The sequence below is a fragment of the Phodopus roborovskii genome, unplaced genomic scaffold (genome assembly GCF_943737965.1).
Source record: "Phodopus roborovskii unplaced genomic scaffold, PHOROB, whole genome shotgun sequence".
In the NCBI taxonomy this organism is placed as follows: Eukaryota; Metazoa; Chordata; class Mammalia; order Rodentia; family Cricetidae; genus Phodopus; species Phodopus roborovskii.
The window spans coordinates 75,807-101,713 of record NW_026125574.1 but is presented as its reverse complement, the minus strand read 5'-3'; the positions used below and the strand labels follow the sequence as shown (position 1 = coordinate 101,713).

The following is a 25,907-nucleotide window of genomic DNA, read 5'->3' as shown; positions in this document are numbered from 1 at the left end:
TGGCAACGTTTTCGGGCTAACGAGCTTCGAATAACGCTCTGCCATTCTTGCAAATCGTGTGGCCACACTCTTGGGCTGATGAGTTCCAAGACTGCATGGTCACTTTCACTCCACCCATGGGGAATAAACCGACCAAGGAAATATCCCCCACCACTCCACTGGGATGCCTGATAGAAAATTTAAAACCCTTTCACTTAATGCCACTTGTAAAGTCACCCAGACTTATTTACCTTTGTACTGAAAAGTAGCCTAGATATCCCCTAGAAAATAATTCAAATTGGCCACGTAACAGCTCTCTAGATCCCGATATTTTATGGGATCTTTCAAATTACTGCCAGGGAACAGATAGATGGAAGGCGTTTTTTTTTTATATCTCTGCTAAACAATCTCTTTCCCTAAACTTGTTTCGGTTCTCTTCCCGGCACGCTCAAATTCTCCTGCCTGCCCCAGCTGCAACCTGTCTCAGCATGGTGGGCTGGGCTGAGGCAGCATCTGCTCAAGACAAAATTATATCTCAAAACTTTACGATTTCTTTCAGCTGTTGGGAATATGTTTATGGCAGCCACCATCTTGACCATGTGGCCTAGCTTTACCCACCATGGTTCTTCTTTCTGCTACATCAGCTATCTAGGCAGAAAGAGTCTAGCCAGCTTCTGCCGCCAACAGAACCTGTAAGTCATTTACCGTTTGCCTTTTATTCTTTGTCTGTAATATCTTTTTTCTCTGATTATGTTATACATAGATAGCTTCACACTCTTGTCCTTCTCAATTTACCCAGTCCTGAATAATATATCTGTACATTCGATTTCAACTTAACTTTATGTAAATGTAAGCTAACTTCATACAACTTAAATTCAACTGTTCTAAGTCTCAAATATTTCTAAATTATTATGTGCCTTTAAATGGTGGAATTTCAGGACTGAAAAACAGGACGCGGCACCACAGGAAGCTGGGAAATGGAGTCCTGGAGCCTCAGAGACCAGAAGAAGTTTAGGAACTGAAAAGATCAAAACAAGCCCAGCACATGCTGGGAACTGTAGTTAGGGGCCTTGAAGTCCAGAAGAGAATGTCAAGGGGAGAAAAGAAAGAAGCAGCCACACAGCATGCTGGGAAGTGCAGTTCTGGACCCCAAAGTATTTAACGGGAAGTCCATTCATAGAAAAGCGGACACAAATCATGCTGGGAAATATAGTCCTTGGCTGCCAAAGATGAAAATAAGAAGTCCCTGGGCAGGGAAGCAGGAAGTGGCCACAGAGAATGCTGGGAAATGGAGTCCTGGGCCTCCAAAAACTACAAACTGGAAGTTTCATTGCTGAGAAACAGAAAGCCACCGCAGAGCATGTTGGGAACTACAGTCCCTGGCCGGTACAGATGAAAACCGGAAATCCCTGGGCATAAAGGCAGGAATCGACTGCACAGGATGCTAGGAAATGCAGTCCTGGACATGAACATCCAAACCCAGAAGTCTCTGGGCAGCGAAGCAGTAAGCGGCCGCATAGGATGCTGGGAAATGCAGTCCCAGCCACAGCAGTTACAAAAGTTCCTGATGGCCTTGGCTGCGATCTGCGAGCAGAAGTCATGCCCCACCCTTGATGATTGACCTGAGTCTCTACTGCCAGGTTTCCCTTGCCAGGAAATCCAGCCCTTGGCTTGCAGCCTGCCCCTCTACCTTTATAAAGATAGCTGACATGTCCCCGCCCAGTCAGCCTGTAGATCACACCCTCAGCAGACCTCATGGCCCAGAGGCAGGAAGTGGGGTCTGTAGTGATTGACAGCTGGAGGGGCAGGGTATGCGGTGACTGGCATTACAAGGGCCTGGAGGGGTGAGCTCTGTGATGTCACAGGAGCCACACTCATCATCCTCAGGGTTTTTACTCTCATAACCTGCTCACCATGGCCACTGCCCTCTGGGTCCTAGCATTGCTGCTTGGTAACCTAAGAGTTTGGTAGGAGACTCCTGCCATGCCCAGCTGGGGGTGGAGATGGTGAGGGTAGGGAAGGAGGGCAGTTCCTGCTCACAGTCACAATTTCCTGTGATGTCACTGCCAGGACCAAGTCCTGTCTGCACCATAGGTAATACCCAGACCCCGGCCCTGCCCTCGGGGACCCTAGGAGAGAAAGTGGGGAAGGGCCTGGTGTGGTTGAGGGCAGGGCCTGGAGAGGGTCACTGATTGTGACCTTGGACACTGTGACCTCGGGGTAGGGGACAGGTGAGCTAGGGTAGTGCTGAAGGGGTGGGGCCTGATGCTGAGCAGTAAAAACCTGCCACTCATTTAAATATGCAAATGAGGCTACTAAACTGTTATGTAAAGGATGCACTAGTAATTTTGATTATGCAAATAAGCACAGTGCCTGGAAATCTGGAAGTCTGATTGGGGCTTCACATTTGAGTATGTAAATGAGCAAACCCCAGTTTCGGAAATATACTTTAATATGCAAATTTGTGCTGCTTTGCATGCTTTTGCTATGCAAATGAATGCAAGTATTCCCATCTGTTTGGGACTTTGACCTGCAAATACATGCAGGTTAGGTCATTTGGAGGTGTGGCCATGCAAATTAACCCCAGCAGTTTCTGTACTTGATGTCTTCTGAGTCTCCAGGCAGCTCTTGAATATGCAAATCAGAGTGAGGCAGGGGGTGGGGCCTCCCCTGACCCTGCTCCTGATGTCAAATGTCCATCACAGGCATCTGATGGTGAAGCTGCTCATGCAGGACCCAGTGAGGGCAAGGGCAGGGCCCATGGAGATGGTGAGGGCGGGACATCAGGAGGGGCGGGGCCACAGGGGCGGGTTTAGGTGTACTCCCCTCTGTGGGCCTGTCCCCTAACCCTGCCTCCACACACCTCACCCCATGTCCTGTGTCCTAGCACTGGGAAGTGATGCACTTGAGGGAAGCTTGCTCTGTCAATCAAACACAATGCACCAAGGGCATCATGGGAAATGGGTCACTGCTTCACAAACTCACCAGAAGTCCCACCCCTTCAGTAACTCTCTCACCAGAATACCCGCCCGGACAGTCACATACTCATTCTCCATCTACAATCCTCATTATTGGGGTGTGGCCGGACGCTGGCTGACAGGGACGTGTGGTCCCACATCCGGGAAGATGGCAGCCAGCTCACGCATGCAGCGGTTGAGTGGAAACCCCACAGTATTGAAGAAATCCCCTTCCACGCGCTCTGCTAGGGCACCGCCTCGCGCCTGAAGCCCGTAGGTGCCAGACTTGTCTCTGGGTGCAAGGCAAGGACGAGGTCACACCAGGTGCCATGCTCAGCCACACCCACGCCCGCCGGGGACAGCTCTTCCTTTTCAGGCCTCACTTCCAGGTTTCCTGGCCCCACCCACCCCACCCCGCACCCACTCACAGAGGCTCCCCGCTCTCCACGTATTCGCACAGCAGTGGCTCCGATAGCCGCGAGAATGTCACATGGGTCTCTTCGTGGAACAGTGACAATTTCACTTCTGCTTCTGGGCCCCTTCCACCTCTGGGGCCTCTGGGCATATGGAACTTGGCTCCTGAAGCTGCCTCCGCCACAGTGGCCTCAAGATGGCCACACTGGTGATGACACTGTGCTGCTGGCCACTCAGCCTGGGCGGGGCCAGGGAAGGCAGGACAGGGCGTGGCTGGCAAGGGGCGGGGCTGGGGTGGGCAGAGGCTGGAGCTCCATGCAGAGGCCCCGCCCACTCTGCCCTGGGTGGGTCTGCCCCGCCCCCTTCAGGCCCCGCCCACCTGCACAGCATCCTGTAGGCATCATCCTTGTCCTTTGGCTTCTCCAGGATGAAGCCATCCACGGCCTGCAGTGGGCGGAGCAGACGCCAAGGGGCCGGGTCAGTGAGGGGCAGGGTGGGCAGGGCCGGAAGGAGCGGGGCCTCACTCACCAAGATGGTGTCAGCTCCAATAATGACATTAGGAGGGTGCAGGTCCTGCAGAGCAGAGGGCGGGGCAGGCTTGTGGGCGGGGCATCGACAGGAAGGGGTGTGGCCTACCACCTGACCAGAAGGGATGGGGCCGTCCTCACCCTGCGCAGCCGCGATGCCACCTCCAGAGCCTTCAGCTTTGCTTTCTCCCGGGCATATTCGGGCAGAGCCGGAAATCTCGCCTTCTCCAGGGACTCCTGGAAGTGGGAGGGTACGACCTCGAACTGCAGTCCCTGGGGGGAGGGTGTGCTGTCAGAAACAGCAGGCCCCACCCCTGGAAGTCACAGCTGACAATCCCAGAGCAGGCCCTGCCCCTGGAAGTCACCATGGAGGACAGGATGTCCCGCCTCCTGGGGGAGCTGCTCGCCAGCACCACCCTCTTCCCCTGCAGCAGCCTGTTGAGTGGAACCAGCTCCATGTTGAAAGGATCGCACATTTCCGGTCTGGGGGGTTCACTTCCGTTCTGGGAGGGACCAGAAATTGTCAACTTCCGGCTTGAGACAACCAATTCCTGTTCCTCTGAGATGATGGGACTTATTTCCTGCCCCTGGGTGCGCAAAAAAGATGGCGGGGGTTCAAGATGGCCATGGGCTACAGTGTAGGTAAAAGGAAACAGGAAATCCTGCCTACTGCCTGTCTATGTCAGAGCCTTAGCCTCAGGGACCGCAAGTCCCGCCTCCAGCACACACAGGAAGTGATTGAATGAATGAATGATTGTACAATGAACTAATGACTGAAATGACTGAATTACTTCATGAATGACTGACCTTTGACTGAATGAGTGAATGAATGACTGAATGAACTAATTAATGACTGAATCAATGAATGAATGACTGCATGAATGAATGATTGAATGAATGACTGAATGAATGAGTGAATGACTGAGTAAATGAATTAATGACTGAATAAATGAATGAATGACTAAATGAATGAGTGATTGAATGAATGAGTGGCTGAGTGAATGACTGAATGAATGAGTGAATGACAGGTGTTTGATTGACAGCTGTGTGCCCTACAGGCCACGCCTGTAACTCCTCTGACATCACGGCTCCCGTGACACCGCCCATCCCCTGTGAACCTCTCTAAGTCATTAATTCCTGGTCAATGCTCCCATGCAGAAGTCCTGCCCCGATTTACCATGTTGCCGGAAGTCCCACCCCGGTTTCCCCGGCAACAGGAACCCTGCTGCCAACCGTGGCATAAACAGGAAACAGCGAAAACCAGAGGGGTGCACGGACCTAGGGTTGCGATCTCTGTTTCTGCCCTGTTCGCCGCACCCGGAAGTCCCACCTACCGCCTCGATGAGTGACAGGGAATATGCTCTGTGCTGCCTCTTTTGCGGTCAGAATCAGCCGTTTCTGACCTGTTCACTTGGACCTGTTAGTCCCGTCCCTTAAGGCGTTTCCTATCGGGCCCGCAATGTCCGATGCGATCAATTCCCTTCCTGGGCCGAAAGCGGATCCGATTTAATAGCCGCCCGGTGGGCAGGGAATCGCATGTTGCACCATCCGTAAGCGGAAGTAATGTGCCAGAAGCGGAACTCAGGCCGCAGGGCACTCCGTCCTGTTTACTTCACGGGTGGAACTCAAGTTGTGCATCTCTTCGTTGCAACCTTTCCTGGGGACCATTTTGTGTGAAGCTCAAGTCAGTGACTGGAAGCCTGACGTCCTTGGTTCACAAGCGGAAATCGTGTGTCAGTTTGGCCGGGTGGAACTAGAAGCATGTTTTCCATGTGTGTCTTCCGGGGACACTGACAGCCACGAACCAGAAGCTTTAGTTCGTGACCGGAAGGCGGAAGTCCTGAGATCGCAGCCGCTTGTCAGCGGTGCAGGGGACCGTCCCAGAACCGTGTGTTTGCAAAGGAGTTCCTGGGGACAGAGTTGTGAGAGGTGCTCAATGTCTGTAACTCTGTTCCAGTCACTCTAGGAGGTCTCTCCCCCGGCAGAGCCTCAGTAATGACGGATAAACATCAGGCAGGCGGGCACTCTGGTTGCTCCAGCGGGATAGATGGGTCCAGTATTTTCAAAGCAGGTCCAAGAAATTTTCAGGAGGTGGAGGTGTTTTTTTGACCCGCTCTCTGTCCCAGTGCTCAACCAGACCAGTGGAGCAGTGGGCGCAGTAGGACACAGGGTGGGGAAAGTGCGGGTTCTGGATGGGGTGCTTTGTAGATCAGAGTACTAGAACTTTACTCTCTAGAGATAAGATATAGGGTGTGAAAGACAAAAAAGTAAAGTTAGAGAAATGCCCCATTTTAAATGAAGGACAGACTAAACTGGAAAGTTAACCCCTAGCAATATCTGTTCCTTGGAATCTGCTAACTTACCCTCGCAAGGCCCTGAGAAAACAAGATACCCAGAATTCAGACTGTCCCTCCTTTCTTGTGAGTCAGCAGGTGTTGAATAGGGTCTTTAAGAAACAAATAGATAACTGCACCTCCGGTTTGCCCAGACAAGATTAATTAGCACACCCTGAGGCCCTAAGGTCTGTTGACCCTAATAGGGAGACCAGCTAAAAGGGTCATGTACTCAATGGACAGAGGGTCCCACCCCCCTCCCTAAGCATGGGGTATTTGCCTTTAAAAACACCTGTGCCGGGGGAGGGGTGGAGGGAGGAGATGGCTTCTTCTCACTAGTCTGCATGCTGGAGGGGCCCCTTTGCACAAATGTTTCCTGTTCATTAAAGCCTCTTGCATGTTGCAGCAACTGGACTGGACATTGAGTTCTTGGGGATACCGATGGAAACTGGGAGACTCCTCATTCTGAGGGTCTTACAAAGCTTGAATTCTTGAATAATGCAGATTGTTTAAAACTGCTCACTGAGTAAGATGTGCTGGCTAACAGTAGTGGTCATACACAAAAATCTTCCTAGCTCCATTCCTCTCTAAATTTTCAACTTTCCATGAAGAATACTCTTTTTATAATTTTGTGTTTGTTAAGTGGTTTTTCTGAGGTTCAGGAATAAAACTCCTACAGTTATAGAGCAATGATCAAGCTTTCTGATGAGAGAAAGACAAATTATCAACTTTTTGATCTGCTTCCTGCTTTTATTTCCTGTACAACCAGGCCAATAACACCTCATGCTACAGAGTGGGTGATGTGCCCCCATGGGTACCAAAACTCGATGACCATGTCAGGAGTGGCTTCGTCTTGACAGAAACAAACACACTGGAGGTGTTTTGCAACTGCTGCCATTTTTACTTTAGAGTATTGGGTTTTTATACAGAAATTACAAGGAACATATCTTTGGTCACAATTTACAGACATATTATAAAATGCCAGTAATTCCTTTGAAGCATGAGATAAAAAAAAAAAAAAAAAAAAAAAAAAAAAAAAACACTTATTTTCACCTGCCTGTGGTCAGTGTACCAGAGATTTGGTTTACTGAGTTAGAGAAAAGTCATTGTCTCTTAGCAGTAAACTGTTAAAAGCATTGATAAGAACTCTTGCATTGCTTTACTAAGTTTAGAGGATAGTCATAAACTTTTAACAGTATTTTTCTGTCTTTTTTATTATTTATTTTTTATAACCAAGTCCATTTAAATGAAAACAAACATCTATAGACAATATTTGGGAATTTGGGCGTCGTTCTTTCCAAACCACTTCCTGCTGGTAAGGGGCGCTCTCATGGGGGATTCTAAGAAGATGCTGAAATCCTGGCTGTATTCTGCAAGGCTGCTTTTTCCAGCTGTTTTGAATGTAGGCTCATTTGGTACTCTGTTTCAGGCGGTCTGGCTTGATCAAACCACATTAGTATGGAAGAAATCCACAGCTTTTCGTTTTCTGTGGAAAAAAAAATAGAATAGATATCCTTTTCCCCAGTAACTTGTCCTTGAACTTAATGTTTTGAGTCAAAGCATATTTTTTTTGTAATTTATTATTATACATGTCGATCCCAGTTCCCTTTCCCTTCCTTCCTCCTTCCCTCCCTCCCTCCGAATCTTAAGGTTTCTGTGCAGTGACATCTAATGAAATCTCGATCTCCAACTTGGAAGTAATGTGAAACTTCCACGTCTCCCACCACGTAGGTCTCTCAGGGCTGCTTTCTTGCTCACTGTCTCACCCACTGGAGCACCTTAAGCCTAGCAAACAGAGGCTTAAGAAAACAGCACATCAGCACTATGTACAGAGGTAATTTCCACCAGTGGAGGGAGCCCACCAAAGAGCCATTTACAGGGGCTCAGCCCAAACGGTCCAGGGGTGTTTTTAAACCTGAAAAGCACAAAGGGTAGGAGAGCTATCTGATCATTAGCGCCAGTCTCCACAGTCAATTTAGTGAAGGTCTCCTCAATGGTTTTATTTATACTTTCTACATGAATTGTTGGTTTTGTATGCACAATGTAATTTTAATCAATCCCCAGTATCTTGGCCAGTGATTTACTTACCTGGGTCACAAAACCTGGACCATTGTCTGATTTCACTACCTTAGGTATTTTGAATCTTCAGAAAATTTTCTTCAGTAATTTTTTTTAGCCACATGGTTGAGACAGTCCCATGCACATGAACAGTTGAAAAAGCATACCTGTTGCCTGTTAATGTTTATGGACTTCTCTTCGTCGAGCAGTACCACCGCCCCCAGTCCTTTCTTTACCTTTTATAATGTAACTGATCCTGGCAGTGAACTGGTCATCATCTCCCCAGCCAGCAGGATGTCGTTAAGATCTTTGCAAACTCCAGTCTCTTTAACCAACAGTTGATGGCAGTCATGAGTCCCTGGTTCACCAGTCTCCACAGGCAGAAGAGTGGTGGGATGAGGCTGGCTGGTGGAGCGAACACAATCAGCTCAGTCTCTCAGTGAGAAGCAGGCTTTGGTGGTGGGTCCCGCGGGCGTTGGTCATCATCAGTTGGTGGCTGCCAGACAATGCTCTCCAATGCATGGGGGCTATTATTGTTGCTTTATGCCCCAAAGTCAACTTGTCAGCAGTGATATCTTTTTGATAGACAGGCCCTCCCCTTGCTACAGGATCAAGCTTCTTTGACAGATAAGCAACTGGTCTGTCCCACGGCCCTAGGGATTTGGTTAAAACTCCCCAGGCGACCCCCTTATGCTCATCCACATAAAGGGTAAAAGGTTAGTTATATCAAAAGGCTTAGAGCCAATGCTTTCAGCTGGGCCTTTTTAATGGCATCAAATGCCTCCTGGTGCTCTGGGGTCCAGGAGAATTTTTTCCTTAGTCAGCCTGCAAAACCCAGATGTCCCCAGAAATTCTCCTACTTGTCTGGCCATCGTTGGGGAATTTTAAACCCTTGGGACAGTCAGCTCCAGATGAGCTGCCTAGTTCTGCACGTGTCAGGGTCCTTCCATTCAATGGCAAAAAGCAGTTGGCTGGTGGGATGTAACCTCGAACGAGTGGGGTACCCGGCCCACGCCGAGGTCCACTGTTCTTTGGGTAGTCCATGAATTACCTTGGGCTTTGGGAGGGGTGCCAAACCCCGTTTCCCTTTAATTTTATCCGTTCTTAGGGCTAGGACCTTCGATACCTTGTCTTCTTGGGACAGTCATTTGCCAAGTGTCCTTTTTCTTTACAATATGCACACTGTTCCTCCTTGTCAAGTGGGGTCCTGTTGCCCAGGTTTCCTAGCCTGTTTTAAATTTCCTAACTTTCCTTTAACCACTGCAGCCAAGGTATTTTAGTGAAATTCTTTTCCTGTCTTCTTTCATGCTTTTTCTCTGCTCTCTGTCTCTCTACTGTCTTTTGTTTCTCTCCTTCCCTTCTCTGTCCCTTCAATACACTTTCTCTGTCTCTTAACTCTTCCATTCTATGGAGTTCCTTCCTAATATCTGGGGCCCAATTTCCCCATGAAGACCAGAGCCACCGAAGCTCTCTGGGCTTCTGAACTAGGGTCAAAAAGTGTTTTCTTTAACTTAGCCAAATTGGTGGGCCATGTCGCGGCACAGAGTCAAGTACTCGAGTCAAAAACATGTAACATCAGATGCATCAGGCATACATCAAACATATAGGTTGTGAGCTCTTTCTTACCTCCAACTGGCAATGGAATTGAGTCTGGGGGTTGACCAGATCTTGGTGGAACTTCCAAAATGTAAGACCCTCGGAATAAGGAGTCTTCCAGTTTCGGTCGGTACCCCAAGAACTCAATGTCCAGTCCAGTTACTGCAACACACAAGAGGCTTTAATTTACAGGAAACATTTGTGCAAATTGGCTCCTCTGACATGCAGGCTAGAGAGAAGCCCCCTCCCCTGGGCCCAGGTGTTTTTTAAAGGCAAACTCACAATCTTAGGGAGGGGGGTGGGACCCTTTGTCCATTGAGTATGCAACCCTTGGAGGCCGGACGGTCTGCTATTAGGGTCAACAGACCTTAGGGCCTCAGGGTGTGCTAATTAATTTTGTCTGGGCAAACCAGAGTTAAAGCTATCTCTTTGTTTCCTAAGGACACTATTCACCACCTGCTGACTCACAGGAAAGCAGGAGCAGTGTGAATTCTTGTTATCTCAGTGCCTTGTGAGAGGAAGTTAGCAAATTCCAAGGAACAGATATTGGTTTCCAGGTTTAACATTAATTTTTGTCTTTCAAGATCATCTCATACAGTTAAAAGTTATTTCTTATGCAGTGCCTTTGGTTGTGTGTACATGAAGAGAAGATGGAGAACACTGGGGTGGACCCTCACTCATTCCCAATCTGTCTGTAACTCTTAATCCCCCTCCCTCAATTTTCACTCCCTTTCCATCTCTCTGTCTCTCACTTCTCTCTCCCATGTTGCAGATCAAATCAGAAAGGCAGGGACTGTATCCTCCTGAGCAGGATCAACTCCACAGTTCTTTATTATCATCTGTTTATGTTGTTCCCAAATAATAAACTCATTTATCATTTGTCTTCATTCTATTGAACTCAGTAACACACCATCTCTACATGAATCAATTTTATTTATTAAGAATAAAGTCAAGTGTGACGTCTCACATGTTCACAAAATTATACGCATGATGTGGGTTTTCTCTTCCAAGATTGCTTCCCTATTACCTTATATCAAGATGATAAAAAAGGATTTAAATATATACAGGGTAAGAAATACAGATGAACAAAATTATGAAAAGTTCATTGCTTGACCTATATCAGTTTTCTGAGAACATACTGTAGTTCCTCCTACAGGAATACTCAAGGGTATAACCTGCTTTTAAAAAACCATGAACAGTCAGAAACTCACACACTGACATCACATAATTAAAATTAAATGGAATCTCTGAACAGATTTCAAAGTGCGAATATTTTCTCTTAAGAGGACTCATTTGTGTAACCCACATGTTTATGGTCTTAAAGTCTTCAAAGTTTTCCTACAACATGATTTGCTTCATGTAAAAGAAAGCAAGCATGAAGGATTGGGCTTATGGAAGTCAATCAATCTGAATGAGGTTTTTGTTTAAATAAAGACAAGTATTACAATGAAACAGGGTTCCCTTATCAGTGAATTCCTAGGGCTTTTGTCCACGTGACTTTGCTTTTAAGAGCAAAACAGAGATATTGCAATGCTTGAACTGACTGTTCAAACTTTTCCAATATTGTTCTTTCCAGAATCCTATGTAACTCAATGTGTGTTGGCTGATGATCATACAACATCCTTTCTAGTAAGATTCCTTTCTATAAGAGTTTTCTTTGGACCACAAAGATTATTGCAATAAGTAAAGTGCACAACTTTACCACAATGATTACATGTACAGGGTTTCCATACACTATGATTATTTTGTGTGTGATTATAAAGACTAATGATACATAGAAAGGATACACCACATGGGATACATTCAGTGTCTTTCAAGTATGCATTTCTTATGACTTAAGAGATGGCTGGGATGTGCAAATGCTTTACCATACTGATGGCATTCATAAGGCTTCTCTCCAGTATGTGTTCTTGTAGGACTTTTAAGCACATGTGTTGCAAAAATTTTACTACTTTGATTATAATCATAGGGTCTCTCTACAGTATGTGTTCTTTTATGATGTACCAGATGGCTGTGTCATGTAAAAGATTTACCACATTGCTTACATCCATAGGGTTTCTGCCCACGATGTGTTCTATGATGAAACTAGAGAGTACTGACACGGGAATATGATCTACCACATTGATTACATAATAGGGTTTCTCTCCAGTATGTGTTCATTTATGACATACTAGAGTGCTGTGATGTGAAAAAGCTTTACCACATTGATTACATACATAGTGTTTTTCTCCAGTATGTGTTCTTATATGTATTTTAAGCTGAGCATTCCTTCCAAATGCTTTACATCATTGATTACATACATAGGGTTTCTCTCCAGTATGTGTTCTTATATGTGTTTTAAGCTGACTATTTCTTCCAAATGCTTTACCACATTCATTACTTTCATAGGGTTTCTGTCCAGTATGTGTTCTTATATGTCTTTTAAGCTGACAATTACTTGCAAATGCTTTACCACATTGATTACACTCATAGGGTTTCTCTCCAGTATGTGTTAATATATGACTTTTAAGCCACCCATGTGTTGTGAAAGCTTTACTACATAGATTACATTCATAGGGTTTCTCTCCAGTATGGGTTCTTTTATGACACACCAGAGTGCTGTTTTGTGAAAAAGCTTTACCACATTGATTACATGCATAGGGTTTCTCTCCAGTATGTGCTCTTATATGTATTTTAAGCTGACCATTACTTGTAAATGCTTTACCACATTGATTACACTCATAGGGTTTCTGTCCAGTATGTGTTAATATATGACTTTTAAGCCACCCATGTGTTGTGAAAGCTTTACTACATTGATTACATTCATAGGGTTTCTCTCCAGTATGGGTTCTTTTATGACACACCAGAGTGCTGTTTTGTGAAAAAGCTTTACCACATTGATTGCATGCAGGGGGTTTCTCCCCAGTAGTGTTCTTATATGTATTAGCTGACAATTACTTGCAAATGCTTTACCACATTGATTACATTCATAGGGTTTCTCTCCAGTATGTGTTAATATATGACTTTTAAGCCACCCATGTGTTGTGAAGCTTTACTACATTGATTACTTCATAGGTTTCTCCCGTTGGGTTCTTTTATGCACACCAGGTGCTGTTTGTGAAAAGCTTTACCACATTGATTGCATGCATAGGGTTTCTCTCCAGTATGTGTTCTTATATGTCTTTTAAGCTGACAATTACTTGCAAATGCTTTACCACATTGATTACATTCATAGGGTTTCTCTCCAGTATGTGTTAATATATGACTTTTAAGCCACCCATGTGTTGTGAAAGCTTTACTACATTGATTACATTCATAGGGTTTCTCTCCAGTATGGGTTCTTTTATGACACACCAGAGTGCTGTTTTGTGAAAAAGCTTTACCACATTGATTGCATGCATAGGGTTTCTCTCCAGTATGTGTTCTTATATGTATTTTAAGCTGACCATTACTTGCAAATGCTTTACCACATTGATTACATTCATACAGCTTCTCTCCAGTATGTGTTCTTTTATGTTTTTTGAGATTATTGCATAGGGAAAAGACTTTACCACATTGATTACAGTCTTGTGTTTTCTGTCCAGTATGTGTTCTAATATGTCTTTTAAGCATAGTATGTCTTGCAAATAATTTACCACATTGACTACATTCATAGGTTTTCTCTACCATTTGAGTTCTTTCACAGAGTTGGAGGAAACTGTGGCATTCAGAGACTTCACCATACTGAAGACATCTATATGGTACCTCTCCAGTATGAAATTTTTCAAGCCTTTGAAGATGCCTGTAACATAAAAAGTTTTTTACACATTCATTGCGTATATTCACAGGATTCAAAACCTTATGGCTTCTTGCATTCCAGCAAAGATAATTAGCACATGTAAAACTTTACCACATGCATGATACTAAAGAAACAGTATATTTATAAAATAAATTTATAACTTGGCCAATTGTGAACAAGAATCCGATCTTAAGTTTTACATTTATAATGCTTCCCTCATGAGGTGTTGTTTTGTTTTCTTTGAAGATACTTGTGATTCAGAGTAAGAGCTTTTATTTCACGGGCCTCATTTATGGCATTTATTTACATGAGAATTCTCACATAATTGAAAAAGACTGAAAACAACTCAGAGCTTTTCCATACTTATTGCATTTATCAGTTTTTCCACAGTATAAATTATACTTCATTGGCCAAATATACCAGTAAAAATGGAAGCATTCACCCATTCCAATGTTCATTGGGATTTACTTCAGTGTGAGTTTGTTCATATCTTTCAGATGATGTTGGAATACTGATAAATTTTAAACTTCTTTCACACTCAACAAATATCCTCAAAGTGGGGGCTAGTAATCATCTTTCCTTTCTTCTCAATGTCCTAAGAGAGAGACGTATGTTGCTTCTGTCCACATTCTAAATTCACATGGCTTGCATTTAGAGTATCATATAGTTTTTATTTTTCCCTAGGTTTTCTGATACAGAATATCTCTGTGTAGACCCGGCTAGCCTCGAACTCACTTTGTAGGTCAGGCTGATCAGAAACTTAAGAGATCCACCTTGTTCTTCGTCATTAATGCTGGAATTAAGGGCATGGGTCACAACTACCTAACTCAACATATGATATACTTATTAAAGTAAGAATAACAAAGAAAAGGTTTCCACTTTGCACTCATGCAATTTGATTTTCTTTTGCTCAAAGACATGTGTGTCAGGGATTAATGTTTCTCCACAAAAACCTTCTTGGTACTCATGAACTGACCCTTTCTATATACATAGCAAAGTCACAAATATATAAGTAATGCCTGATTAACTATACACATTTTTCTTAGAAAGTCTTGGACATATAATTATCACCTATACAAGAAATATATTGTTTAAAATATCTGAATATTATTAAACTCAACAAACTGGCATATCTATATCATAGATCTCCAGGTGCTATAATTCAAATGGTGGTATCTGTGAAGGCATTGTTTCCTTCTCTTTTTACATGAATACCTTGCAAACACAGAAGAGCTACCGTTCACTGAGGTACATGGTTTTGTTAGAAAATGAGAACCATCACTATACTTTAAGCTGCACCTTTTTCAACTTTGATCTTCTTAATTTTTTGTAATTCTTTTTGTGTGTCTCTTCAATAAAATTTCCAGAATACATTAAAATATCTTCAGAGCCAAATTTGCATAAATTTACATGTGAAAATTTACCTTCTATGTCTTCTAGAATTTGGACAATGATCTTCCATGTTATGGTCATCCCAAATGTAGCCTGAAATAACAGAAAATATACAATGTATTATTGTAAATTGTACAAAACTTAAATTAATAACTTTAATGAACCTTAGAACCATGCTTCATTCAACCAAGTTTCCTTTTTCTCAATCAAAATTACAGAATAGTATCAATAACCAAGAAATATTTGGTCCCTTATTTTAAAACATGAAGGAAATTTCAATCTTACCTGTATCAGTGAGGTTCCTGTACGTGTCCAGCATCACATCTCTGTAGAGACATTTCTGAGAAGGATTTAACAAAGCCCACTCTTCCTGAGTGAAATGGATGTACACATCGTCATAGGTCACTGCATCCTACAATAACGCAAACATGTTTGACAAAGAAATATGATACTCACAATGTAAATATAAACAACTTTGACAACATACTCATGTAAGTCTGGAGCCTTGCACACTTATTTCATGACATGGACATTATAATGCATTCACATGAACCATTTAGAAGGAAACTGAATAGGAGGTTCACATGCAACATTTCTTGGCCCTTTAATTAGCATATAGCCCTGAGAAAGAAATCCCTATAAACAGACATAAAGGAAGTGTCAAGCTACAAGAACAACACTACTGAGAACACATCAGAAATAAATTGTACAATAGGAACAGCCTATCACAGAAATACTGAAGGCCCTTGAAACAACATCTGTCTTTGTTAGGTTTTCATTGCTGTTAAGAGATACCATGGACCAGAGCAACTCTTACAAAGAAAAGAGGTGTCACGCTTAAAATTTCCAAGCTTCAGTTAATCATCATGGCAGCAGGCATGTCAGCATATATGCTGCTGCAGTCCTTGATGTTATAGTCCTTACAACATGACTCAGAGGCAACAGGGAGTTGTCTGACACACTGGGCAGTATTCTGCGAATAAGAAACCTCATGTCTGATCCTACAATGATGTGATTCTTCTAACAGGGAGAAGGCCACTCCAACAAAGCCACAACACATCTTCTTTCACTAGTGGGAACTCATAGAATATTGACTTACAGCTGGAGGACCTTCATGTCAACAAACTGGACCCTCTGAAAGTAGTAAACACTTAGGTGACTTGATCTGTTAGGGGGCCCCTGAAAGTGAAACCATCATCCATCCCAGTTGCTTGAACTGTGTTTTTGGAATCCGCACCCTATAGTGAGATACTTTACTCAGTCTTGATAAAAAATAGAGTGATTTGGTCCTTCCTCTGCTTTGTATGCCAGACTTTGGTGAGTCCTGAATGAGGGCATTACCCTCTCTGACTACTAAAGGGAGGAAGGGAAGGGAGGGAAATTGGAGAAGAAGATGGGGAAGAAGGGAGTGTATGGTATGTAAAATGAAAAATAAAAGTTTAAATGAAATTTAAAAAATGAAACAATATATTATTAGAATCATGTACTAAATGTGACTGGTTTTGCACTCATTGTTTTTTAATAACAAAGATTTTGAAAACAAATTCATTCCTAGTTTTTTTATATTCAGATTGTCTGTGAGAGATGTTTCCCATGTATACTTATTACATACCATAGTAGAGGTTGTCAGAAACACTGCATCTGGAGGTGAGGTTGTATTGAGCCTAGAATTTTGGGTTTGGGGGTATGAACTCAGGTCATCCCCAAGTAGAATATGTGCTGTGCCACCATCCAAGACCCATTGAACTTTTTAGGAAAAACAGTAAATGTCATTTCCAGATTGAAAACAATAAGAATAAAAGAGAGTACATGAATAGAAAAGTAAATGATCAATGAGAACTTGGTGAGTTAATATTTATATTCTGTATGAGATAAATTTGCAACATAAATTGAATACAGTGCAAATTATATTCCTGACACTTTATAAGAGTATATCTGATTCGAAAGATTCAGGAAAATGGGAAACAGTTAGAATATCTGGAGGATTACGAAAAACATAGTACATATATTGACACAGCATGGCTTCTATACCTAATACAAACATGCAGTGATTGAGAGGTGTACAATATTTGGGAAAGAACAAAGAGAGGAAGTGAAAAAGAAAAGAACAATAAGAGGTAAATACTGTCAACTTTACTCTAAAAAATACAAGGGAAACTCATCCAGATAAACTTAGATCTTGAGCAATGTTACTCAGCTACCCATGATTCTATGTGTTCAGAACTTAAATACATAGACTCATACAAAACTCAAAAGGATATTTACACTGTTCGGTTTCTGACATTCCAGCTATTGATACTTGTTACTAATAGAGACACCCCACAGTCTAGAGCTTTCTATACGTATGGGGTAATCTCCTGCTATGATTCAGAGAATTATATTTTAATTTAATGAACAGTGTTACAAATTAATGTGTTCTGTTTTTTAAATATATCCGTAAATATAATTGGTATCCACAAATAATTTTTTAAGAAGCTTGGTCCCAAAAACCGACTGAGGACATACAGTCACTTAGTGTAAGAAGGAATAATCAAGAGGACAGAAGGACATTACCCACAGACATAAGAAATAAATAAAGAAATATGTGTGCAATGACAAATTGCGTTCATTTCTGGCTAATGAGCAAAGAGGAAAGAACCTACAACAGATGGTTACTTTTGTTGTTATTGTTGGGATTTTTTTTTGAGACAGAGATTCTCTTTGCAACAAAAAGCCTTAGTTGTTTTAGGAATATCTTGCTAGACGTTGCTGGCCTTGATCTCACACAGATCAACTTTCCTGTGCCTCCTGAATGCTGGGATTAAAGGCGTGAACCACCACAATCTCGCTCCTAAAACAAATTTTGCATTCAACATATGTTGCCTTCTTTAAGTACTTTCAATGTCTGACTAGTGACAGGATATTGCAAGTTATGCCAGTAAGGCAATATAAGCATTCAAGAGAAAAGATAACACCATAAGTATTTCATAGTACAGGAGTAGCATGAAACAGCAGGTCACATTTTACTGGCAAGTCATGAGGGAGAAGTGTCAGAAGATGAGAAAAGAACGGAAGGCAGAAAAATAAAAGATGAAAGGTAAGGTAGGGAGGTATTGCTTAAGCCATACCATATTCTAGGTACATTTCTTATAAGGAATAGCTTCTTGTATACTACTTCCATGAGGAAACGGAAGGAAATTTGAGACTCTAGGAAGTCAGTGGGAGTTACCATTCAATGGGACAAACTCAGGATAAGGATACTCAAAAAGTGCAGTACAAGGGGAACACAGGGATCTCCAAAAACATCACCAACTAAGTCCACAGTAGCCATGGGTCTAATAAACACAGCTCCATGTGGTGGGGATAGTTGTCTTCTCAGAGTCTGAAGCAACCCCTCAACAAGACACTGGCACAAGACAATTGAATTTTCTCCCAAGAATCTTCCTTGTGTTAAAGGTGGAGTTCTACTTTATTCTCGATAGCTCAGGACCTGATGGAAACATCATAATTATATAAACCTTGGGTGTTATTGGCCCTGGGTTTCAGAAGGAACTCTGTTCATTCTCCATGAGTGAAGACCTAAAGAGAAAGTCTTGCTTGCTTTGTCTAGCCCTCAACACATCACTGTTTTCTTTTCAAACAGTTGTCACCTGGGCTCATCTTGCCCATATGACAGAGCCATGATTTTATCTAGAAGAAAACTGGATGTTTATGGCACACCAGCACCTAATGTTCATTGGAACCCTGTAATAAACCCTTGTAAAGCTTGTAAAAGACATAATCAATGGTATGGAGGTGGGCCTTGGGGGTTTGTAAATCATTGCTTTGCTAATTGACATGGATTGGATCCAAATATTTGGAGTATCCTGGGGAACAAGTGTATATTATATCATCCTATTCTGTAACATGCCTGGTTAGCACACAACTTAACTTTTTTCTATTTTTTTTTTTAAATTTGGGGGTAGCAATATCTCAGCTAAATAAGTTTTTTGCAACTCCCTATCTCCCAAATATTGGTAAATCCTTTATAGAAACAATTCTCCTCCTCTATGTCACAGCTCAGTGGTAGAATGTAATCCAACACAAGAATGCCATATACAGATATTTGTATTTTCCCTTTGCTTTAACCTAGCAATTCAGAAACAGAGGCAAGAAGTTTTCCCCGAGATTGGGTCTAGCTTGCTCCACATAGAAAATTCTAGATCATGCTGCAAAGCTACACAGAGAAATGAAGAAAAAGAATGCCATTTAGAACATGCACAAAGTTAACTCCAAATGTGGATACTCCCTTAGCCTAGAGACAAGGGGGGGGGGCCTGGGCCAAAACTCAACTGACTTGACAGATTTTTATGATCCCTCCTAAAGACCTCAGCCTCCCAGAGGAATGCATGGCCCATGGGATGGGGAGGTCCCTGGGGGAAATAGGAGGATGGGAGGGAGAGGGAACTGGGATCGATATGTAAAATAATATCTTTATATTTATTTTTTAACAACAGAAGAAAAATTATTTTGATGGCAAAAAAAGAACATGATAACTCTGAATGGATGTGACCCCTAAATGTTACATGTGAAGAGCAGAACTTCTGGAAGGCACTGAACTAAGTGAACCTCTCCTTCTTTATAAATAGCCATCCCTGTGCACCAAAACCATAATGGAGCTGGCTACAAAGAAGATTATTCACAATGTTACCTGATTGAATTCCTTTCCTCAGGCAGCCCACATGGAGAAGTATTCATAGGCAATACCCTGGTCAGGGAAGCTGCTAGGACCATAATGGCCTAGCAGAACACTGAATGTGGCAGCATACTCCAGTCTAGCCTCCTCCTGGAGGGCCTGCCAAACCGACTTTCATGACTACCCACCCCACCCTCCCCAGCCCCTTGCTTACCATACCTCATGTTCTGTGCTTATCCATGCTCTCCTTCCAATTCCCCACAGCAGCACTCATAGAGCAGTAATCAGTCCTCTGGCACCTGTTCTGATATAAAACCAAGCTTGCAGCATGGCTCCAGGAAGTCTCCTTCAAGACCTGAAACTGGCAGGTTGGCTTAGTGTCCCTGGTTGTCTAGTGAGGCTTGAGTGACAAGAGCTCTTTCTCAAGGGAAGAGTGTTCTTATAGACACAGCAAGCCCCGAACCTCCTTTGGCCCTGGCTAGACCTAGACATTTCAGAGAGCTGCACAAACAGGAACTTATTTGTTTGTTTTGTTTTGTTTTTTGATTTTTTTTTTTTGAGAATTTCCCTGTTGGTCCCTGATGTGCAAGAACTCACTCAGTAAACTGTGCTGGTCAATTCCTTCCTAATTATTATTATTAATCTTGTTTTTGTTACATTCTAGTAGATTTTTCTCATTACTTGTTCAATATTAATTCATTAATTAATTCATTCATTCATTTCTTTTGGTGTTTGATACACAGTTTCCCTGTGTGACCCTGCTGTTCTGGAACATACTCTGTAGACCAGACTATCTTCAAACTCACAGAAATCTACTTTTCTCTACTTCCTGAGAGCTGGAATCAAAGACGACAGCCACCACTGCATAGTCAGACACAAATTTCAATGTCGCTTCCTCATGTCACCATTAAACGGTCCAGCTCTCTTCCTGCATGCACAGACTCAATCTCTCTTTCTTCCTCCACATAATGTGCAGAGCTGCTCAGACCATTGTACAATGCTGACTGAAATGATTCTCTTATTAAACAGATGGAAGACTCCCTAGAATATTAAAATATAGGGAAATTTTTTAGGACACAAGTGATGTTTGTTCTGTGCCATCTGGCTGAGGTCAGGAGACCTGAGGGGACTCTTTACCTGGTTGTTACAGGTCGCTCAGAAAACCATGAGAGAAAGGCATAAGCAATATTACAAACAAGATGATACAACTTTCTCCTGACAGACGCCAGGGATATTGGTCAATTATATTGGAGTGTTATTCCTGAAATTAGAGTCAAATTCTTGAGAAGTGAATAATAATAACAAGTGTCATCTGCATGATAAGCTGAATACTCAAAGAGTGTGGCTGAGAAAAATGTCTTTATCTATGAGCACTATGGTGAACCAGCACAGGTTCCTCAGTAGGAAGGTGAGGAAACAGCTGCATTACTCAATGTTTTCCGTTAGAGCAGGATTGGTAGAACATATCTCTCTATGTCTGCAGAAAGTGGCTTTATTGGAATGTCTTACAGGCTCTGGGCCAGATAGTACATCAATCATGCTGACCAATGTACATTTGAAGAATTCGGTATTTGTTTGGTTTATGGGTGTGGATCTTCCAGCTGGTCTTCAGTATACACAAGTATTTCAAAGAAATATGCTTCAATGCTATAAAGGGGTAGACTCAGCAGGATCCACATGGAATTATATTTGTGGAGACTGTAAAGTTTTCCTCCAAGTGTTGTTGTATTTTGTTTGTGCTTTAGCAAATGAAGCCTGCCAGATGGTGGTGGCACATGCCTTAACTTCCAGTTCTTGAGAGGCAGAGGCTGGTGAATCTCTGTGTCTTCGGTAGAGTTCCAAATGTACACAGAGAAACCCTGTCTCAAAACAACACCAAACAAACAAAAAATAAATAAATCTATCAAAAAAACCTTGCTTTAAGAACAGAGTGTGTAGCTAGGCAGTAGTTAGCCATAGAGGACAGGCCATGGAGGAGCACACCTTTAATCAAAGAAGTTTGGATCAGTGGGATCTATATAATTTTATGGCCACCCCAGGATACACTGGATTTATCCAGTCTAAAAGAGAAAGAGAGACAGGTCATGGCTCATTCCTTTATTCCTGTACTTGGGAGGTAGATATGGCTGGGAGGAGAGAGAAATATAAGGGTGAAGAAGACAGAAGCTCATTGTGTTCTAATGGAAGACTCCTAGAATCAAAATCGCCAGACCCTTTGGTCTGAAGATAGAGTAGAAGTAAGAACTAGGGGATCACTGCTCTGCTTCTCTGATCATTCATCATTAACCACACATCTGAGTCCATATTTTGACTATTAAGACTAACTAGAATTAGCTTTACAATTTCCAGTGTAGTGTGTCAAAGCTGAACTATGGTGTACAAGACTAGAATTGATGGTAATAGAATTGAGGGTATAAATCTTTATCAATTTATAAAGCTTGTTGCTACATTTTGTGTGTTTGAGCATGAGAGAAAATGGTTTGTAGGAATATACAGGTTATGGGATGTAGATAATTATGTGAAGTTGAGTGTTAGTATCTGACCTTTGGTCATCCCGCAAAAGAATATATGCTGAGTCCCTTGCCAAGATACACAACATATTTTATCTGATGAGCCAACACTCTTCCACAGATTAACAATAAATCCAAAATAAATAAAGAACTAAATAATGGTCTTTGGGAATATGAAGCATCAGAATTAAGATCCTATACAGGGTAAGTTTGCAACATGAAATGAATACAATCCAATTACGATGAACAACAATTTATAACAAAATGCTTATAACAAAGGCAGATTAACATTTTTCTTTGAAAATACACAGGATGCTCAATGTAATTATGAAAACACAGTACAAAAACTGACATAATATGACTTTTATACTTACCACAAAGTTACAACAATCAAAATATGAACAATATTTGTAAAAGAATAAAAGAAATAGAGAGAATAAGCCAAGAACAAAGAACAAATATCATCAACTATTAATATAAAGTACAAAAGAAAGTTTGCTAGGAAAAGTGTGATCTTGATCAATGTTATCCAAATACCTATGAAACCATGTGTACAGAGATTAAATAATCAGACTTCAACACCCCAATTAAATCAACCCAAAGTAACCATTCAACACTTTTGACCCTGCAGCTATGGATATCTATTCCAAAGACAGGAGGTCCCTGCTCTAGAGCTCTCTATGCAAAAGGAGCTCATCTTCTGCTACGGCTCTGGAGCCCTTTATGACCCTTTCTTGTTTCAGAAAAACCCATCCCCACTGATGCCCATTCCACAAATAACATGGAAGAATATTTTAAAATCTGCTTCCTGCCACATGTTAGATGGCCCAACATTAGGACCCTGACCTAACTCGCTACCCAAAACCATACCCATCTGAGAAATCTCCGCAGAACAGGGACTCATTTTGTCCCCTGGAATTAAACTTCACGTAACATGTCTTATAAGGGGAGGTAGCATAGACTTAAAAACATTATGATCTTGTATGGCTTATAGACATACCCATCATCATTTTTAATACTTTCTAAAATATTTAGAAGACAAACCTGAAAGTGGAATGGAATATACAGAACTTCAAGAAATAAAACCTCAGTTTTCCAGTGTCAGCCACCACTGCACACAAACGGCATTGCATGCATGTGCATACTGAACAGTTATGTAATATGCAGCACATCCTCCCATGCCAGGGCTACAGAGTCTCTAGCAAACCAGAAATGGCAGCTGAGCATACCTGCTTTGAAAATCCTACATTTAAAATGGTGTAACCTGTGTTCTTCCTTAAATCTCGATAGAGCAGAAGGAAAAGGGAGTCCTGGAAAGAAGCTTTCTCAGAGTTCCAAATTGGCTGGGACCACACAGTTTGGCCTATAATTTTTGCAGCCCCCCCTACCAGGGGATCAGAAGTCAATGACTCAGATTGCACAGTCCTCGTAGCTCTGCACTACCTACCCAGGAGACAGGGGCCTAGTCAAGAAAGTTTGTGTTTTAGTATACATTCTTCTACTGTCCTGGAGCACAAACTGCTCATTGGGAAAATCACAGTGTCTTTTGTGTGCACATTCTATTACACACTTACTGTTCATAGCTTATAACTCTTGACCACATAGTTGGGAAATACTTCAGCCAAGTCCATGAAACCTTCAAATGTTCACTGTTTTCAGTGTGTAAATCCTGTTTAAGAAAAGCAGGCTGTGAATTGGAAAATAATGAGGAATCATGCTAGGGCTTGGGGGCAGAAAAGAGTATGAGGATATGATGCAGTTATGTTCTAAAAAAAAAATTGAAAAGCTGGAAATAGCTTCATGGCCATGTGCTCCAGAGAATAGGGGTTTCTCTTAGAGCACAACAAGGATTTCTCAAACCTTTTCTCTCAGACGGTACATCCACAACCACAAAAAGTAACAGTCCTGTTACCTAGTCCACAACAGTTCACCCGGACCTGTTTTTGCTGAATATGGTAACTATAGCAATTTGTATTCACGTTACGGTCTCTCTCCATCCAGATTCTTGATAGCCCTCATCCATGGATTCCAAGAACCTACCCACTGGGACAATTATGGATTATCTAGGAATGATTATCTAATTCCACTTTGCTCACCTTGACTACTGATAAAGGAGGAAATCTCAGCCTCCACCCTGCCTGTCACATTCTGCACTGTGACTCCACCAGTATCAAAGTGGGTCATGCACTCAATTCTTGCATAAATCCAGCTTCATTTATATGTTGCCACAATAATCAGACATGTAAGGAGTTCACACATTTTCTGGTCTATTTTACTTCTCATTGGCAAGTCAAAGGCCAGACTAGAAGGACATGTGTGATTTTCTTCCCAGCACTGTCCAGGAGAAGCGGGATGAGGAGTTCAAAGCAATTCTCAAAAGCTCAGCATATGAAAAGCCAAAGTTACAAGAGACTTTGCTCTACTCAGAAATCAATCATCAACATCACTTGAGAAAAGGAATTACATAAGTAAAATCTAAGAAACAGGAGTGCAGAAAATAGAGGTAAACGCATTAATATGTTTAAAGAAGACATTTAAAAATATACCAATATCTGGGTGGTGGTGGCACCTGCATTTAATGCTAGTGCTCAGGAGGCAGAAGGAAGCCTATCTCTGTAAGTTCAAGATCAGCCTGGGCTACAAGATCTAGTCTGGGGCAGGCTCCAGAGCCACAAAGAAATTGGGTCTCAAAAAAATAAAATAAAATAAAAAATAAAAATAAATAAAAGAAATCTATAAAAATGATACCAGGGGTTGAGCACTGGGACAGAGGGTGGAGCCAAAAGTCCACCCTACTTCGGAGACTTCTCGGAGCAACTCTGAACAAAGGAGACCTGACTATCCACGCGGGACCACCCGTAATTTCCACCATCTTGGTCTCTGACCCTGCCTCCAGTCCTCTGCTGGAGTCCCAGGCCCCTCCCAGACATCCGTCTATCTCTGTGGGTCCACTCGGAGTTCCTGTGGGCAAGATCCTTGAACCCCAAATCCTGGCTTCTGCCAAAGAATGAGGTCTCAGCTGGAGAGCGCCAGTTTCCAGGGAGATCCCACTATCCTGCAAAACCTTCTCAAGTTCCAGCTCAGCCCTTACCCTCTTCCGCCAGCTATTGGCCAGAGTTATTTGCCAGAGCTATTGGCCAGAGTAACACTGTGAGTACATGCTGGCATCTTCTTCTGGATCCTCATCCTTAACCCCATCCCTGGATCCAGGTCTGCGGAGAAACCTCCTAGAGTGCTTGGACCACACAGAGCTACAGATATTGAATCTCAGACCCACATAAGCCCATCGGTGAAGTACCATAGAGAGAGGGGGGGAGACAACACCAACACCTACTGGAAGAAGCTATGGGAAGAAGGCTATACAAGAGAATACCTAACAACAGAAAGACAAACATGACACCACCAGAATCTAGGGAATCTACACCACCTAGAATGGAACACAACAACAAAGCAGAGGAAGCAGAAGGGTATGACTTAAAAATTACCATCATAAAAATGATAGAGGACCTCAAAGAAGATGTGAGAAAATCCCTTAAAGAAATGGAAGAAAAAACAAACAAAAAAGTGGAAGAAATGAACAAATTACTTAAGGAAAGGACAGAAAGCCAAGAAAAAACAATTAACCAGGTGAAGGAAACGGTTCAACACTTGAAAACTGAAACTGAGAAAATAAAGGCAACACAAACGGAAGGAATGCTGGAAATTGAAAAGCTGGGCAAAAAATAGGGAA

The 25,907-nt window shown here is 42.5% G+C and overlaps 1 protein-coding gene and 1 long non-coding RNA gene across 3 annotated transcripts; both read right to left on the bottom strand.

The window, feature by feature from the left end:
• Window positions 1-2,931: 2,931 nt before the first annotated feature.
• LOC127216929 (probable bifunctional dTTP/UTP pyrophosphatase/methyltransferase protein) lies at window positions 2,932-3,626 on the bottom strand. The gene is made up of 2 exons (XM_051177812.1): window positions 3,365-3,626; window positions 2,932-3,228 (listed from the first exon to the last, which is right to left on the bottom strand). Exons 1-2 carry the CDS (start codon window positions 3,499-3,501, stop codon window positions 3,048-3,050), a joined length of 318 nt encoding a protein of 105 aa, XP_051033769.1. The 5' UTR covers window positions 3,502-3,626; the 3' UTR covers window positions 2,932-3,047.
• Window positions 3,627-4,025: 399 nt separating this feature from the next.
• LOC127216928 (uncharacterized) lies at window positions 4,026-5,444 on the bottom strand. Of its 2 annotated transcripts, none has more exons than XR_007834057.1 (3): window positions 5,212-5,444; window positions 4,243-4,464; window positions 4,026-4,150 (listed from the first exon to the last, which is right to left on the bottom strand). It is a non-coding gene; the product is annotated as an uncharacterized LOC127216928 (long non-coding RNA). The 2 variants fall into 2 exon arrangements; XR_007834058.1 differs by having other exon boundaries at window positions 4,026-4,114.
• Window positions 5,445-25,907: the final 20,463 nt, after the last annotated feature.

What these genes read in the sequence shown, in the direction of transcription:
- LOC127216929 (XM_051177812.1), bottom strand. Translation starts at nt 3,501, where the DNA reads ATGCCCAGAGGCCCCAGAGGTGGAAGGGGCCCAGAAGCAGAAGTGAAA. An exon ending in GTGGAGAGCGGGGAGCCTCT is followed by an intron (nt 3,229 to 3,364) that starts GTGAGTGGGTGC and finishes CCTTGCACCCAG; the next exon opens with AGACAAGTCTGGCACCTACG.